The sequence below is a fragment of the Pecten maximus genome, chromosome 10, assembly GCF_902652985.1.
Source record: "Pecten maximus chromosome 10, xPecMax1.1, whole genome shotgun sequence".
Lineage (NCBI taxonomy): Eukaryota > Metazoa > Mollusca > Bivalvia > Pectinida > Pectinidae > Pecten > Pecten maximus.
In genome coordinates this window covers 27,347,408-27,361,906 of record NC_047024.1, presented here as the reverse complement: position 1 = coordinate 27,361,906, position 14,499 = coordinate 27,347,408, and the positions used below count along the sequence as shown (strand labels likewise).

Genomic DNA, 14,499 nt, shown 5'->3' with positions numbered 1-14,499 from the left:
TAGAGAAATCATATGAAGTAGAAACATATGTGATTGACGCAAAATACAATAATAACGGATGAGCAACGTTTGTAAAAATAGCAAGACAAATTGATCCTAACGGTAGTATAACCTAAGTAATTATAAGCTTTTTAAAGATAAAGATTTGTTGTCATCGTGGAGGAGCCCACGTCAATATTTTGGTATGGCAGACTACAGGAACAACCGAAATGGTAAGACATCCATTCCCAGTGAATTGAGTTTTATATTTCCAGACTTCAGTAGTCGAACTGACAGATTATCATAGTAATTCATAATTATAGTAACCTTAGTAATTTAAACAACAATGCTAAAACCCGACAAGTCTGGTTATAGCCCCCCCCCCCCCCCTTCCACTGGATTCAACACAGATGCATGTCTATAAATATATATATATATATATAATGTATGATATATAGCTAGTCTGATATAGATAAAATAGCCTGAAATACGAACATGAAAAAATTATATAGGCATATCTGTCTATTTGTAATATAAGACTAGACATGCCCCTGTGCCTTCAGTGAATTATAGAGTTATTTACCGGTTCGAACTTTACACCGTATATTTCATTTTGGGACCATTTTAGGTAGCATATTATAATAATAGAGTACCAATGATGCAATACAGTTAATTACTGTTACTAGCTTCTTTCATTAAACATGTGTGAAAACAGGGGAAAACATTATTCCTAATGAGTGACTAAGATCGAATCGAACCAGAGTCCTCAATGAAATGCATATGAATTCATATGGTTGTCTTGTAGATTCGTTAAAGGGAAATGTCCTTTATTAAGCGTGGCAGGCAAGCTAGGTGACACGGGCTCAATCCCCAATGCAGGCACACTAGACTGCTTGATTTCTGTTTACATTTGGTGCCACGACCAGAATTCAAACTTGGATTGAGTGGCCCATAAGACCCTATACTACCTTACCTGGGTTTATCTTTTTGAGTGCTATGTGTGATGGGAGTAGGGGGCCGTGGTGGCCAAGTGGTTAAGGTGTCCCGACACTTTAACACTAGCCCTCCACCTCTGGGTTGCGTGTTCGGAACCTACGTGGGGCAGTTGCCAGGTACTGACTGTAGGCCAGTGGTTTTTCTCGGGGTACTCCGGCTTTCCTCGACGCCAAAACCTGTCACGTCCTTAAATGACCCTGGCTGTTCATAGGACGTTAAACAAACCGAGTAATGGGAGAGGGAAGACACAGTAACTAGAAAGACCAGAACCTCCAAACTCTAGACAGGTGGCACTGGGGAATACAAAAATGGCATTTTCCTCGCCCGAATGGCATTTATTAACATTTTCTTGAAAAATTATCTTCGGGGCGAGGAATTTGCCATCAAGTTCTGAAGAATCCCTTTTTATTCAGGAAAATGACATTGTCCTTAAAAAATGCCTCTTGTCCGATTAAATTGCCATTTTTGTCCGAGGAAATTGCCATTTTCCCGTCACGCATGAGTGCTGCCAGGGTTTACCTGTGCAGCGGCGAGACGGCTAGCTGGCAGCACACGGCCGCCAGCTCGTTATCGACACACGTGTACGATTGACAACGCGGCCGACCACCACTGCATGTCGCGTAATCGGGCTTTACATGGAATGAAATCCTAAAATAAAAAAAGCTGTAACAACCATGCTATTAATAAACGTATCCGATATTTGCCTTACCTTTCTTATTTTAAATGGCACGGTTCGGTTCACGGTATCTTTTATCTCGCATCACGGTACGCTCATGATTCGGGCCGTCTCCGATTTTCTGCGCGGTAATTTGTATCGCCCATTTAAGTTTGATTTATATAGAAACTTTTCTGGATCCGTGTTCAAAACAGGCGGTTTAAATTCATTTTAAATCGTTTCAGAATCAAAATTGTCGAGGCGAAGTGTTCCCGATCTACTGTCAGGAATCCTGTATTTTGATTGGCTGATGGCGACTCACAGATCTAGGTTATTTCCTAACCTGAATAATGTTTCTCGCTGCTGCATTAAAGGCGTATTTTTGCTACAGATCGTACGGCGTACACCAATCATGCTTATCCTGCGTAAATCCCGGAGCCCTCCACACTTGACCCCGACAGGATAAACTAATGGGGCACGCTGTACCGTCATGTCGTATCGCGAGACAAGTATCTACCTATCGTATCGTGAGGGAAGCGTGTCGTTGCAGCACTAGTTACAACCACATGATATTAATAAACATATCTAATATTTGCCTTTTCATGCCCGATTTGTAAATGGCTAGGACCTACTCATTATAGTTTTCCGTAGTTTATTGTGTATGCACTGTTGAGACCGAATCAAAGTCGAACGAAAACAAAAAGTCGTTTTTTTAAGATGTTCGTTCTTTTCTCTACTGTATGTATTGCGCCGTTTCCCGTAGTTATTATTTTTTTTTTACTACAGAACATGGGTGAAAATACGTACGCCTTGTACGGTTCGTATATGCAGACATATACATAGATATATGTCTCTGGTATTTGTTGGGACTAAATAAAATTCCGAATTTCCGAACAACAAAGATATATAAATGCAGACGTGAAGATTTGTCCTTAATGTGCATGCCAATGTCCCTATATGTAATAGTGCGTTCACATCGGAATAACATATATCATGCTTGTTTATTCCAAGGAGGCCTCCACATTGTTTTCCCACAGCTATTTATCGGAAATGTATACATGTATGTTTTTCTCTGTATATATAATCTTGTGAAAGGGAGAATTGAAATAAAGATTTAATGTCAGCCAGTGATTCCCGTGTTCGTTTTTAAGAGGTTTGTCGCCCGGCCATAAGATGAATGCGATTTTGTTTGTTGCGTTAATGAAAAAGCCCCTCAGCGTAAGCTGGATACAGGACATCATTTTGAACGTTATTTCCTGTAATTTATTGTACTTAAAACGTATACATATGTATAAATGTTTGAAACTCAAAATAAAAAATATGGTGCATGTATTGTATTTTACACGAAAATGTTCGTCTACGAGACGGGTTGTGTTTTAAATGTGTACTCAAGTAGACAATCGTTAACTCTTTGAAATGATAGGGACAAGGTCTATTAATGTGACAAACATAACCGTGACGTAAAATGGCACAGAATATTGCATTTTCAAGGCGTCTTTTCCATCGATTGACGTTATGGGTCATGGTATGCTTTAATTCACATAAAGACAAGTTTCATATCGCGTAAAAATCAATACTGGTGGTTTTTTTTCAATATCCACGCCATTTCACGTCACGGTAATATTATGTTAGTCATGATAATAGGCATGGACCCTATTTACGTTATTTCATGTAATTTTCTGATTATAACTGTTACTGGAATTACATTGTATTGTTTTTGCTTATTGTTTTGGATTCCAATACTCGTAATATTGAAAATATCCGGTTCGTTAGTTTATGCGTTCTATTTCTTACTCAGAATAACTTGCACTTGAAATGTCTCCTTGTCTTGCTGTAGCGTAACTTAACATTTTTGGGCACGGATGAAGGGCACAACATGTTGTACAATGATTAATCATTATATCTCTGTATTGAATTTCAGTGAAATTATACCTGTGCCTTACAAGAGAAGTTCTGCCATGGGCAGTGATCTCTCCACAAGCCATGACACTGCAACCACCAAGAGAACGTCATCCTTCGACGCAGATATCTCAGAATCTCTCTCATACACGACGATACGTCCTGCTACGGCCGTAAATGCTATCTAAGTGGATTCTTGACTCATCTTTGAACATAAATAATACCCGTCGATTGGCGTTGTGTGTGTCGGATATTCCTACAACACAACACTTATCGTGCTTGTCTGTTGATTACTTTAATGCTCAGATAGAAAATTTCCACTTACATAAAAAAAAGTCAAAATCATAACTTAACCGATTTACCCCGTATCATTCACGGTAAAATATAAATGAACTGCAGCGACGACAACAGGCATATATGGATGGGTAGTGTAAAATTCATATTTAATGTATCAATTTTACTTTATTTCATATGGTATTGATTGTTTAGTCCAGACTATCGGTGGCCTAGGTCAGGATAAGCGGGAAATGACCAACCCTCTTTATATATTTTTCTTATCTTAAGATATATATATCATCGTTTACACACAATTGGATATGGCAAAAGATTTTTACCAACTTATAAAATCCCTTTCCCTAAAATTCCTATTACAAAGATAGTGAAAGCGACACATTATATTTATGATTACAAAGAAAGCAAAGAAAGAGGTAGGAAGAAAGACATATCTAGAAATATAAGATTAAGATGAAGATACTACATAAGGTTATATCATAAAACAATGTTCTAAACGATCTACACAATATTTATCTTTAAATACAATTAAAAACTTATACATGTCGTATTCTTACACATCCAATACATTATAAACGTCAATAATCCATTGTCCACTAAAACACATACCATAATTCTTTCATCGGATCAAATGCATGAGCCAATAATTACAGTACAATAGACCGAAGATAATCCGGACACTGTTGGTCCCAGCACAAACCGTCTGGATTACGAGTTTTCCGGACTGCTGAATTTCGTGGACTTTGTGAATAAATTTGTCGAGGACGCGATATTTCCCTTGATTACATACACTTGGAAACGTTTAATTGACAACTCATCAATGATTTGGTATGATTTGTGAATATCAATTTGACATGTTTCTTTTTTTTATTATTGTTTTGGTTTACGTTTCATTCCTTCTACAATTTAGGACTAGTCGTGGTGACCTTCAAACAGTACACATGAGCGACGTCCCGCTACTGTACATTTACGTAATCATTACCCTACAGAATGTAAAAGTGGCACAAAGGTGTTTTGTGATGTTTACTCCAGATCAATAATAATCTATCTTGGTTGCGTATGTTTTTATGGACTCGTTCTAACTACGGAATAGCATTTGTTGATACCCTAGTTATCAGTTGCTTAAGGTTTGAAACAAAAACAGGGCCAGTCTATAATCCGTTCTTTAAAATCGAAGTAGTGAAAAACAAAGTACGGTTACAAAAACTTAGAGCTGCACAGGTAAATGCCTGGGGCCAGGACCTCGCAGCGGTTGCTTTGACAACGTGTAAGCGGGCAAGCTGATCGGTTGTCGACACGGATGACTGACCCCAACTTCTCTCCACGTTGTTGAAAATCTTCCGGATTAAAATTGGAAGTAAGAAATGTGTGATTTCATAGTGATCAATAAAATCTGAAATCTGTAAATGTTTAAAATAAATGCTTAAAACGTCAATAAATTAAATGAGCTTGGACCTAGACAGTCGTGAATAGTATATACTAGCTGTCCAATCGGAGAGTAATATACTGTACAATGCATGCAGCATTTGTTAATTGACATCTGCATTTTCTGAAAACGGAATCTTATCTTTTTTATTATGAATCAAAGTAACATGTTCACGTTATGGGATCTTTTAAACTAATAACTTTCCTTTAAATCAATGAACATTATTATTGATTAAAACTCGATTGATAAAATGACTGATAAAATAAAATAAAATAAAGACCATGTTTGATAGACAAAAAAAAAAGACTATTGGTATTGGCAACAAACTAAGGCAGACTAGAGCTACAAGTTGGATTAGAGACTCCACTTTATTATATTTGTGCACCGAGTCGTGAAGATCGGCCTACCACCACTTCTTCTATACCCGGAGGCATACGTGAAAATTGGTCATCAGGTGTGTCAATCGGAACACCTGGTGAGGTCCCTCTGCATTTCAATTAAATAGGTTCTCCACAGGGGTCTATTTACAGCATTGATTTCATAAGTTTTTAATTATGTTTTTCTTAGCAAAAATTTGAAAAAAAAAGATATTTCAAAGTGAAGTTAGCAATGCAGATATAACCATTTATGCAGATTTCATTATAGGGAAGTTATTTCAATGTTTAATTAAATCGTTATTCAAATTATTACAGCCTATAACTAAAGGTTTAAATTAAAGTTTAAATATCTTTTTATATGGATTTGCGTTAATAATTTTGTTATAATAAAGCAACGATACTGGCCTTGCATGAAATTACCCTGATTGTCAACACAAAAAGTATCAATCAGTATTATCAGTGTTATGAACAGTAAGTGTGTATCATTTTTCCTGTGAAGTTGCGTGTACAATAAATCCCAATACCCAGTTAAGAGGCGGAGCTTAGTTGTCCAATAACTTCACATACTAGGAAGTTGTTGTACATCAAAGTGTACACTAACTCCCCAAATTTGGATGTTATTGGCTACCGAAGGTATACAGCAACGTATACAGTCAAAAACTCACAGAACCATTAGTTTATTTCCGTAATTTTCAACTTTAATGAAACAAAAACTTCAAGGCATACAATCATTTCCAATTTGTCTATGCAAAAAGTCAATGTTAGTTCTATTTAATGTAATTATTAAACTTCAGTGTCCTCATGTCAATCCGATCACAGAAAATTAAAGCTGAAGGCCGTGTCCTCTATATATTATACAGTGAAACCTCACCTTACGACCACCCCGCTATTACGGGCACTTTTTTTTCAGTCCCGATTTTTTCTCTCTATATCATTGTATTGGTCGCTTCACTATTACGACCACCTTGTCCAGTCTCAACGACCACTAATTCACGTTAATTACCCCCACAATTATGACCAGTTGGTCGTGTCTAAAAATTTACCTGGTGCACCGAGCCGTGAACAGCTTACGGTAATTCGTGTCAAACTGGCCATTTGCGTGTGTATACGTAATTATCGATCTTTTGTTTACTGACCAGTGTATCCACAGGTGAGAAGAATGGCTATTAATCTCTTAGAAAACTTTGCACTGACCGGAAGGTAAAATAAACATCCAGTCCTTCATTGTTCGTGCCGGATTTTGGTTTTACCGTTACGTGTGATCGCCCTTCCTAGGTGGCGCTGTGACGGATTAATACACAAGTGATCAGATTATCTAGGCCTATCTGGGCTTGAACATTGTAATAACCGTACAGTTTTGTTTTATTAATCATTGTATTAAAATAATTATGTGGCTGTTGGTCGTTTTAAGACCCAATTACATACAGGTGAGTAAAATAAACATTGTAACGTTTGATTTTTTTCTGGTCAAGCGCAAGTGTTTACAGCGATCTGGATGTTTTTGTATCAATGCCGAATAGGGTCTGTAGTACATAGGTGTTATTAAAACTTGAAAAAAACATGTTTGGTTACAAATATTATGTATACGATTCCCTGTTTACAAATTTAACATAACGTGTAACAGTTGTCCAGTTCGCCGCATTTGTACAATAGTGTAAATTGTGTGTAATTTCCTTTCACTTTCACATGTTGTTTTGGTTTGTTTACACCGACGACCTGTCTTCCATAACAAATGGGGGTTCCTCCGAGAAGTCTCCTGTATAAACATCATTGTACATATCGAAGTACTCCGGAATACATCGGTCACCTGCAAGTCAGTGGGGGAAAACAAGTTATTACTAGATGTTATCCTATGATAAAGACATGGTAGGATGGGCTAACAAGTTGTCGTATTAGACATGGTTTAGAAAGGTTTTAAAAAAAGATTCTCGAAATATCAGACATAACTTGCATCTCGAAAAAAGAACAATCTTATATATTCTCATAGAATTCAAGTTTTTTAATGACAAAACATTATAGAAAAATGAATTTACTTGAAATCAAGTAACTTGAAATCATTAAATCATAATCGATCTAGGTCAAATTGATTTAAATAAACTACATGTTCATGCTGAATCAATAGGGCCACAGCACAGGGACTCGTTTTGGGGTTTTCGAGCAATATATTTTTTATTCATTGATTACTCCTTTTTTTAACGTGATTTCAGAATGTGTATGATTATTTGCTAAATATTTAGTGTCGTGCGAAATCCCGACGTCCCTATGTACCATGCAAATAGGTAATTTTTAAAATCGGGTTTGAAGAATTATTTGATTTTCATCTTTACCGTTATCTCATTTATTTAAGAAATAACTTACCTTCTTGGTTGTAATAATGTCTGTTCTTGCTGGTAATGTGGTGTATTCCTAAATATGTTTTGCATCCCCTTCCCGTTAGGTGTCAGCGACATGTCGGAAATCCCATCAAAAACTTTCACTTCGTTTTCTATATCCTTGAATGCTTAAGATAACACAATGTCGTCAAAATCATCCCCTTGTAATGAAAGGAAATCCCTGTACTTTAAACTGACCATTAAGCTAGCTGAAGGGGTTGACATCCTGCTGCTTACCGCTTACAAAGTCGGGTGCGCATTGAACTACATGTAACTGATAACGTTTTTGGCGGGAAATGTACTCCTAATTGATCGTTGATTGTTTTTGGCGGGAATTCAATCAGAAACCCGAGACAATTCTGATTGGTTTTTAGAAGTTTAATGACAGCCGATGGACGGGCAATGATACAAGCCATTTTATTGAATGTCCTAGACTCGTGTACACTCGATATTTCGGTGGGCGTTACTCGTTCCCGCCCACCGAAATATCTCGCAATACACTCGTCTAGTCATTCAATTACTATAACTTAAGCAACCGTTCTATAGTGACGATTTGTCTGCCTCCCCCTTGGGCGGTTTTTATAGAGATTTAAGGCGGTCGCCGATAACAGTACACACGATAGTCAACAATTCATCTACCCGCTCGCTCAAGCGGAACTTATCTACGTTTAGAAATGAAACAGTCGCCGGTCAGTGCTGTCTATTAAATCGGATAAAACGTCAATTCTACCATGTTTGCTAAGCACTGAAGGATAAATATACTTCATGGTCAGTGTCTTAAAATATACCCACTTTTGTCTTTCTGTCCGGATAACTCGGATAACTCGAAGATTTCTCGTGGTTCCACTGCATTCGAAAATTCAAATTAAAGTACATGTTGGGCATATTACAGGTAAAATACTGCATACTGGTCTTCTATACATGCATACATATACATGTATATATATATATATATATATAACAAAACAACACAGCATCAATGTTTTATATATTTTATTAAAAACTACATTAAATCACTCTACTACATTTAGTTTATGGGACTTACTTTGGTATGCCATTGTTTTCAATCTCTTCATCTGTCCATCATGTACGATCACTTGTCCAGATATCTGCTTCAATGGTTTTCGTTTCAAATTTTGTAATGAGAATGACAAATTGAAAAATAGAATTATAGTTATGTAACTTTATAAACAATATGGTTATTACGGACTAAAGCTACCAACACTTGGACATCATTACGTCGAATGTGACTTTCCCGCATACAGCTCTGTATTCATTCAGGCCGGATTATTTCCGCGTCACGATCGACACTACAACAAGAAAGCGTCTCTACTAAAAAAAATACTAACCAAAGTTTACAGTAGAAGATTTGGAGACATGACACTACCAATGTCATTCGACGCAAGAACGGCACACATCAGACAGTAACGATGGAGTTCGCCTTCACAAAAAGTATAGAAAATGCAATCCAGACGATGAGGCAGATAGGTATTATCATAAAAAGGCCACCCACCCATCACAGCCCTTTTAAGGGCCACGCAATCTCCTTAAAAAGCACTAGTGTTTACTCGAAAAAAAAAATCCCGCAAAATTCATTGCAATAAATACATCGGCATTCTATATTGCGCAGAATACGGACGTTTGTAGTACCACTACTAATAATAGATTACGTAATTATGACTTTCAGCAATGCATTTGGGCACTTTCTAATATAATGCTAATTATAAGGAATCAATCTCAATAGCCTTTGAGGTCATTTTACCTACTATCTTCAATGTTACACAAACATCAAAAACGTCACATAATCTATTCGTAATAGATCTTTTTTTTTTATTTTAACCAACCTTAAGTCATAGTGATCTGAATAAACAATGCGAATCTTTTAAAAAATGTCTTCATTTTAAATCTGTATTTGTACTCAAATAAAATCAATTAAGTGTGTTTTTTGCCAGAAATGAGCATGGCTGTCGATGGGTAGTACACTAAAACAAACAAATTTCAGATACAAGTGTTTAATCGGTAAAATTTTGAAATTCTTTAATAAGTTCTTTGTAATTATCACAATTTTTTATTGCATAGAACATAGTAAGATTGTATAGCTTTACGCCATGTATCATTGTTATTATGTATATATATGTGATATCTGGTTACACACGTTAGTGTGTCAAGTGATATCAATAAAACCTTGAAACCTTGTAAACCAGCCTACAAATATCAATCTATACGAGATGAACCCTTGGCTGTAAAATACATCTTAGTGGTAATTCGTTGTAGTTTACAAATCAGACTTGAAAAGGCAAATATTAGATATGTTTATCAATATCATGTGGCTGTAACGATACGCTTCCTCCACGATGGCTACGATACGTAGATACTTGTCTCACGGTACGATACGTATCATTTACAGCGTGCCCCATTAGTTTATTCTGTCGGGGTCAAGTGTGGAGGGCTCCGGGATTTACGCAGGATAAGCATGATTGGTGTACGCCGTACGATCTGTAGCAAAAATACGCCTTTAATGCAGCAGCGAGAAACATTATTCAGGTTAGGAAATAACCTAGATCTGTGAGTCGCCATCAGCCAATCAAAATACAGGATTCCTGACAGTAGATCGGGAACACTTCGCCTCGACAATTTTGATTCTGAAACGATTTAAAATGAATTTAAACCGCCTGTTTTGAACACGGATCCAGAAAAGTTTCTATATAAATCAAACTTAAATGGGCGATACAAATTACCGCGCAGAAAATCGGAGACGGCCCGAATCATGAGCGTACCGTGATGCGAGATAAAAGATACCGTGAACCGAACCGTGCCATTTAAAATAAGAAAGGTAAGGCAAATATCGGATACGTTTATTAATAGCATGGTTGTTACAGCTTTTTTTATTTTAGGATTTCATTCCATGTAAAGCCCGATTACGCGACATGCAGTGGTGGTCGGCCGCGTTGTCAATCGTACACGTGTGTCGATAACGAGCTGGCGGCCGTGTGCTGCCAGCTAGCCGTCTCGCCGCTGCACAGGTAAACCCTGGCAGCACTCATGCGTGACGGGAAAATGGCAATTTCCTCGGACAAAAATGGCAATTTAATCGGACAAGAGGCATTTTTTAAGGACAATGTCATTTTCCTGAATAAAAAGGGATTCTTCAGAACTTGATGGCAAATTCCTCGCCCCGAAGATAATTTTTCAAGAAAATGTTAATAAATGCCATTCGGGCGAGGAAAATGCCATTTTTGTATTCCCCAGTGTGGTCTACCATTTGATCGAGCTACCTGGCCCCAGGTATTTAGCTAAGCCCTGTTTTGCTACATGTACTGCTTCATCACCTAGGAGATCAGCTGACTGGTAAGTAGGGGTAGCAGGTTTTATCCCCAGTGGAGGCATACTATTGTTAAAGATTTGGGTTTTGAACACTTACATGTTATTTATAATTCCGTATTTACATCCTGTAAACCAGAGTGCGTGTTGTTTCAGCTGTACCCATATCACATCCTGTAAACCAGAGTGCGTGTTGTTTCAGCTGTACCCATATCACATCCTGTAAACCAGAGTGCGTGTTGTTTCAGCTGTACCCATATCACATCCTGTAAACCAGAGTGCATGTTGTTTCAGCTGTGATCATATCAGTCCATATTGTTTATTGGGGGTATTCCTGTTGGAGAATTCCTTCTGGTTGTATTTGTCGACATTTCTGATTGGATAATGTTCAGGGTATGTGTTTATTTATAATCACCTTACCTGTACATTACTCTACGCTCAGGTATCGGTCTATCTATAGTCTTAAGACAAACTGCACTTGTATTTCAAGGCATACAATGAAATTTAGCTATATAGCTAGGAATTTTAGTAGTATACGACAGTCTGGCAGAGGCTTACATGTAGCTGGCCGGCTTGTCTTTCTCTTTCACTTTCTCTGTCGCCAGGTATGTAGTATATTTCGGACTTAAACCTCTAAATTATCTAGGGTTGGGTGGTATTAAACCTCTAAATTATCTAGGGTTGGGTGGTATTTTTCTCTCAATTATAGGCATGATATAGTCAGTACTTCCGTTGTTATTTCGGGTGGTCTTTTCCCAGTGTAGGCATGTTATAGTCATTGTATTTTTGGGTACATTTATCCCCAGCGAGGGACAGGGGTGGATATTTTTCATAAGGATATAGGCTGGAAGCACAGTTAGGTTACGTGAGCATTGTGTATACATGTATATTCAGTCCTCATGTTTCACCTTCTCATCACTTCTACATTCTAAATATGATAAAATGTTTAACTCTATAAACTATGTTGTCATTTCATTGATCTGTAGCCAGCCATAAAAGTCGAGACAGAACCCCAGAGTTGACGAACTCAAAATCACTAAAGGAGAATACACTGGTCACAGGAGCCAGAACTTTTACATTAATTTTGTAACTGGAGAGGAGAAAATGTAGTGGCCAGACCTGGGTTTGATCCAGGGACCTCCAAACACTAGACGGATGCTCTACCAATTGAGCTACCTGGTCACAGATGATCGAGAAGAATGATACCAAGAAACCTAGCTAACACTGGTTGACAACCTACATGTATACTGTTTATGTTTGAAACAGGTTTGGCCCGAACTGAGGAGATGCTGGATGCTGAAAATCAGCAACGAGTGGAGATGTTGTCATCCAAAGTATCCAGACTGAACAATGTAAGCTGTACATGTAAAGATTTTTTTTTTTTCAAAAATTATTTGTTTCCTTTTCTGTACAAAGTAGTAATTAAGTACCAGTTGGTTATTTCGCTATCCCTGCAAAATGTATCCAGACTTTTCATTGACTATTTAGTCTTCTGTCTTAGAAATCAGAATTAGTGATTTGGCCCAGAAAAGTTTACAAACAAATCATGATATTACTTATCCTGTTTCTTCATAAAAGATATCAAATATCTGTATTAATCTATTAAGACTTCCAGACATTAATTTAGTTTTAATAAGATATTTTGTCTGAAATTTTTGTTTTACCCCAAATATTTTACTAACAATGATGTTAAGGCAATTGCATAATTTATTATAAAAAATGAAAATACAATTGACAAATGTAAGAGCGTCTTTAATACATGTAGTTTAGGAAATATTATAATATCAAACTAATCAAACAAGTCATTAATGAAGCTTGAAAATTTACAGATTGCTCTGGATCTACAAAATGAAACAAAAGGCTCCAATCTTTACCTTGATGATATGGTAAGTTTCTAGAAAATGCAAAATCTGATTAAAATGTATAGTATCAACTAACATATAATGATGATTGTATTTCAATCAGATTAAAAATAATTGGATATTAAAATCAATTATTTGGAAGAATGAAACCAGAATATAGTCAGGATTTTTTTTAGTAATTATATACATGGATGTTCTCCTGTTAGGATGAAGTCACATAATTCTATAAAGCCTATAATAATTTTGCAATATGAAAAAGAAAAAAAAATGAAATGCAAACACCAAACCCTAAATAAATTACTTTCAAACTACTTATAATTAAAAGAACATATTCTGTATCAATAACCTGTAAAGGGTAACAGCAACGATTTATAGCAACATTTTCCCAATTTCAGACTGGCGACTTTGAGTCCACGCAAGGACTTTTGGGAGGAACTGTTAACAGATTGTCCCACATGGTATCCTCCTACAAAGGCAACCGCAAACTCATGTGTTACATCATCCTGGTGCTAGTACTGCTCTTCTTCTTCTTCTACTACCTCATAGGCAGGGTGACTGGAGGATGATTCCGATGTATTGGGGGGGGGGGGGGGGGGGGGATTTAATGGGTCAGATTTAGGGGTGGCAATGTGATATACATGAGATATAGAGTTCGGGGTGAGAGTTGGATGAGAGAGATGAAGGGATGAGAGAGGCGATGAAGGGATGAGAGAGGTGATGAAGGGATGAGAGAGGAGATGAAGGGATGAGAGGAGATGAAGGGATGAGAGAGGAGATGAAGAGATGAGAGAGGAGATGAAGGGGTAGAGTCAGTATCTGTGATGTGTGACATAGAGGTAAGAGATAGAAGAAAGTTGGGTGTTTGGGGGTTCAGTGAGGGTTATAATATCCAAGGGATATGCAATATATCAAGTGGTAAAAAATTTGACATAGAAAGATATTGATGTTTATCGAATTGATTGTTTTAAAATAAATCGTGTTTAGACTGTGTCTTATCGTGAACATGTTTTGGGTTATTTCTTAAGATAAAAAATACATGTGCTTTTAAAAGTTTCAGTGATTCACATCCACTATGTATTATAATTAGTTCATCACATATGCTGGTTTGAATGTATTTAGTTTCTGCACCTTTCAAAGCAAAATTGAGATCTTTTTTCTCAAAAATATGTCCTGTTATATTATGCCTGGTAGCTGTGTATAAAGTGAGAAAGGAGAATTTGTTTCAAGTGGTTCTATTGATCAGATAAACACATTGATAGTTTAAATGTATGACGCACAAAGAATCATACAGTATTATGTGTAACATACATGGACATTTTAT

General features: G+C 36.9%; 1 protein-coding gene and 1 long non-coding RNA gene across 2 annotated transcripts; one reads left to right on the top strand and one right to left on the bottom strand.

The window, feature by feature from the left end:
- Positions 1 to 134: 134 nt before the first annotated feature.
- Positions 135 to 13,766, top strand: LOC117336261 (BET1-like protein). The gene is made up of 4 exons (XM_033896742.1): positions 135 to 212; positions 12,583 to 12,668; positions 13,146 to 13,202; positions 13,574 to 13,766. The coding sequence occupies exons 1-4, from the start codon at positions 185 to 187 to the stop codon at positions 13,742 to 13,744; spliced, it is 342 nt and encodes a 113-aa protein (XP_033752633.1). The 5' UTR covers positions 135 to 184; the 3' UTR covers positions 13,745 to 13,766.
- Positions 5,590 to 8,927, bottom strand: LOC117336263. Its single transcript, XR_004534566.1, has 2 exons — positions 7,982 to 8,927; positions 5,590 to 7,430 (listed from the first exon to the last, which is right to left on the bottom strand). It is a non-coding gene; the product is annotated as an uncharacterized LOC117336263 (long non-coding RNA).
- Positions 13,767 to 14,499: the final 733 nt, after the last annotated feature.

What these genes read in the sequence shown, in the direction of transcription:
- LOC117336261 (XM_033896742.1), top strand. Translation starts at nt 185, where the DNA reads ATGGCAGACTACAGGAACAACCGAAATG. An exon ending in AAGTATCCAGACTGAACAAT is followed by an intron (nt 12,669 to 13,145) that starts GTAAGCTGTACA and finishes GAAAATTTACAG; the next exon opens with ATTGCTCTGGATCTACAAAA. An exon ending in ATCTTTACCTTGATGATATG is followed by an intron (nt 13,203 to 13,573) that starts GTAAGTTTCTAG and finishes TCCCAATTTCAG; the next exon opens with ACTGGCGACTTTGAGTCCAC.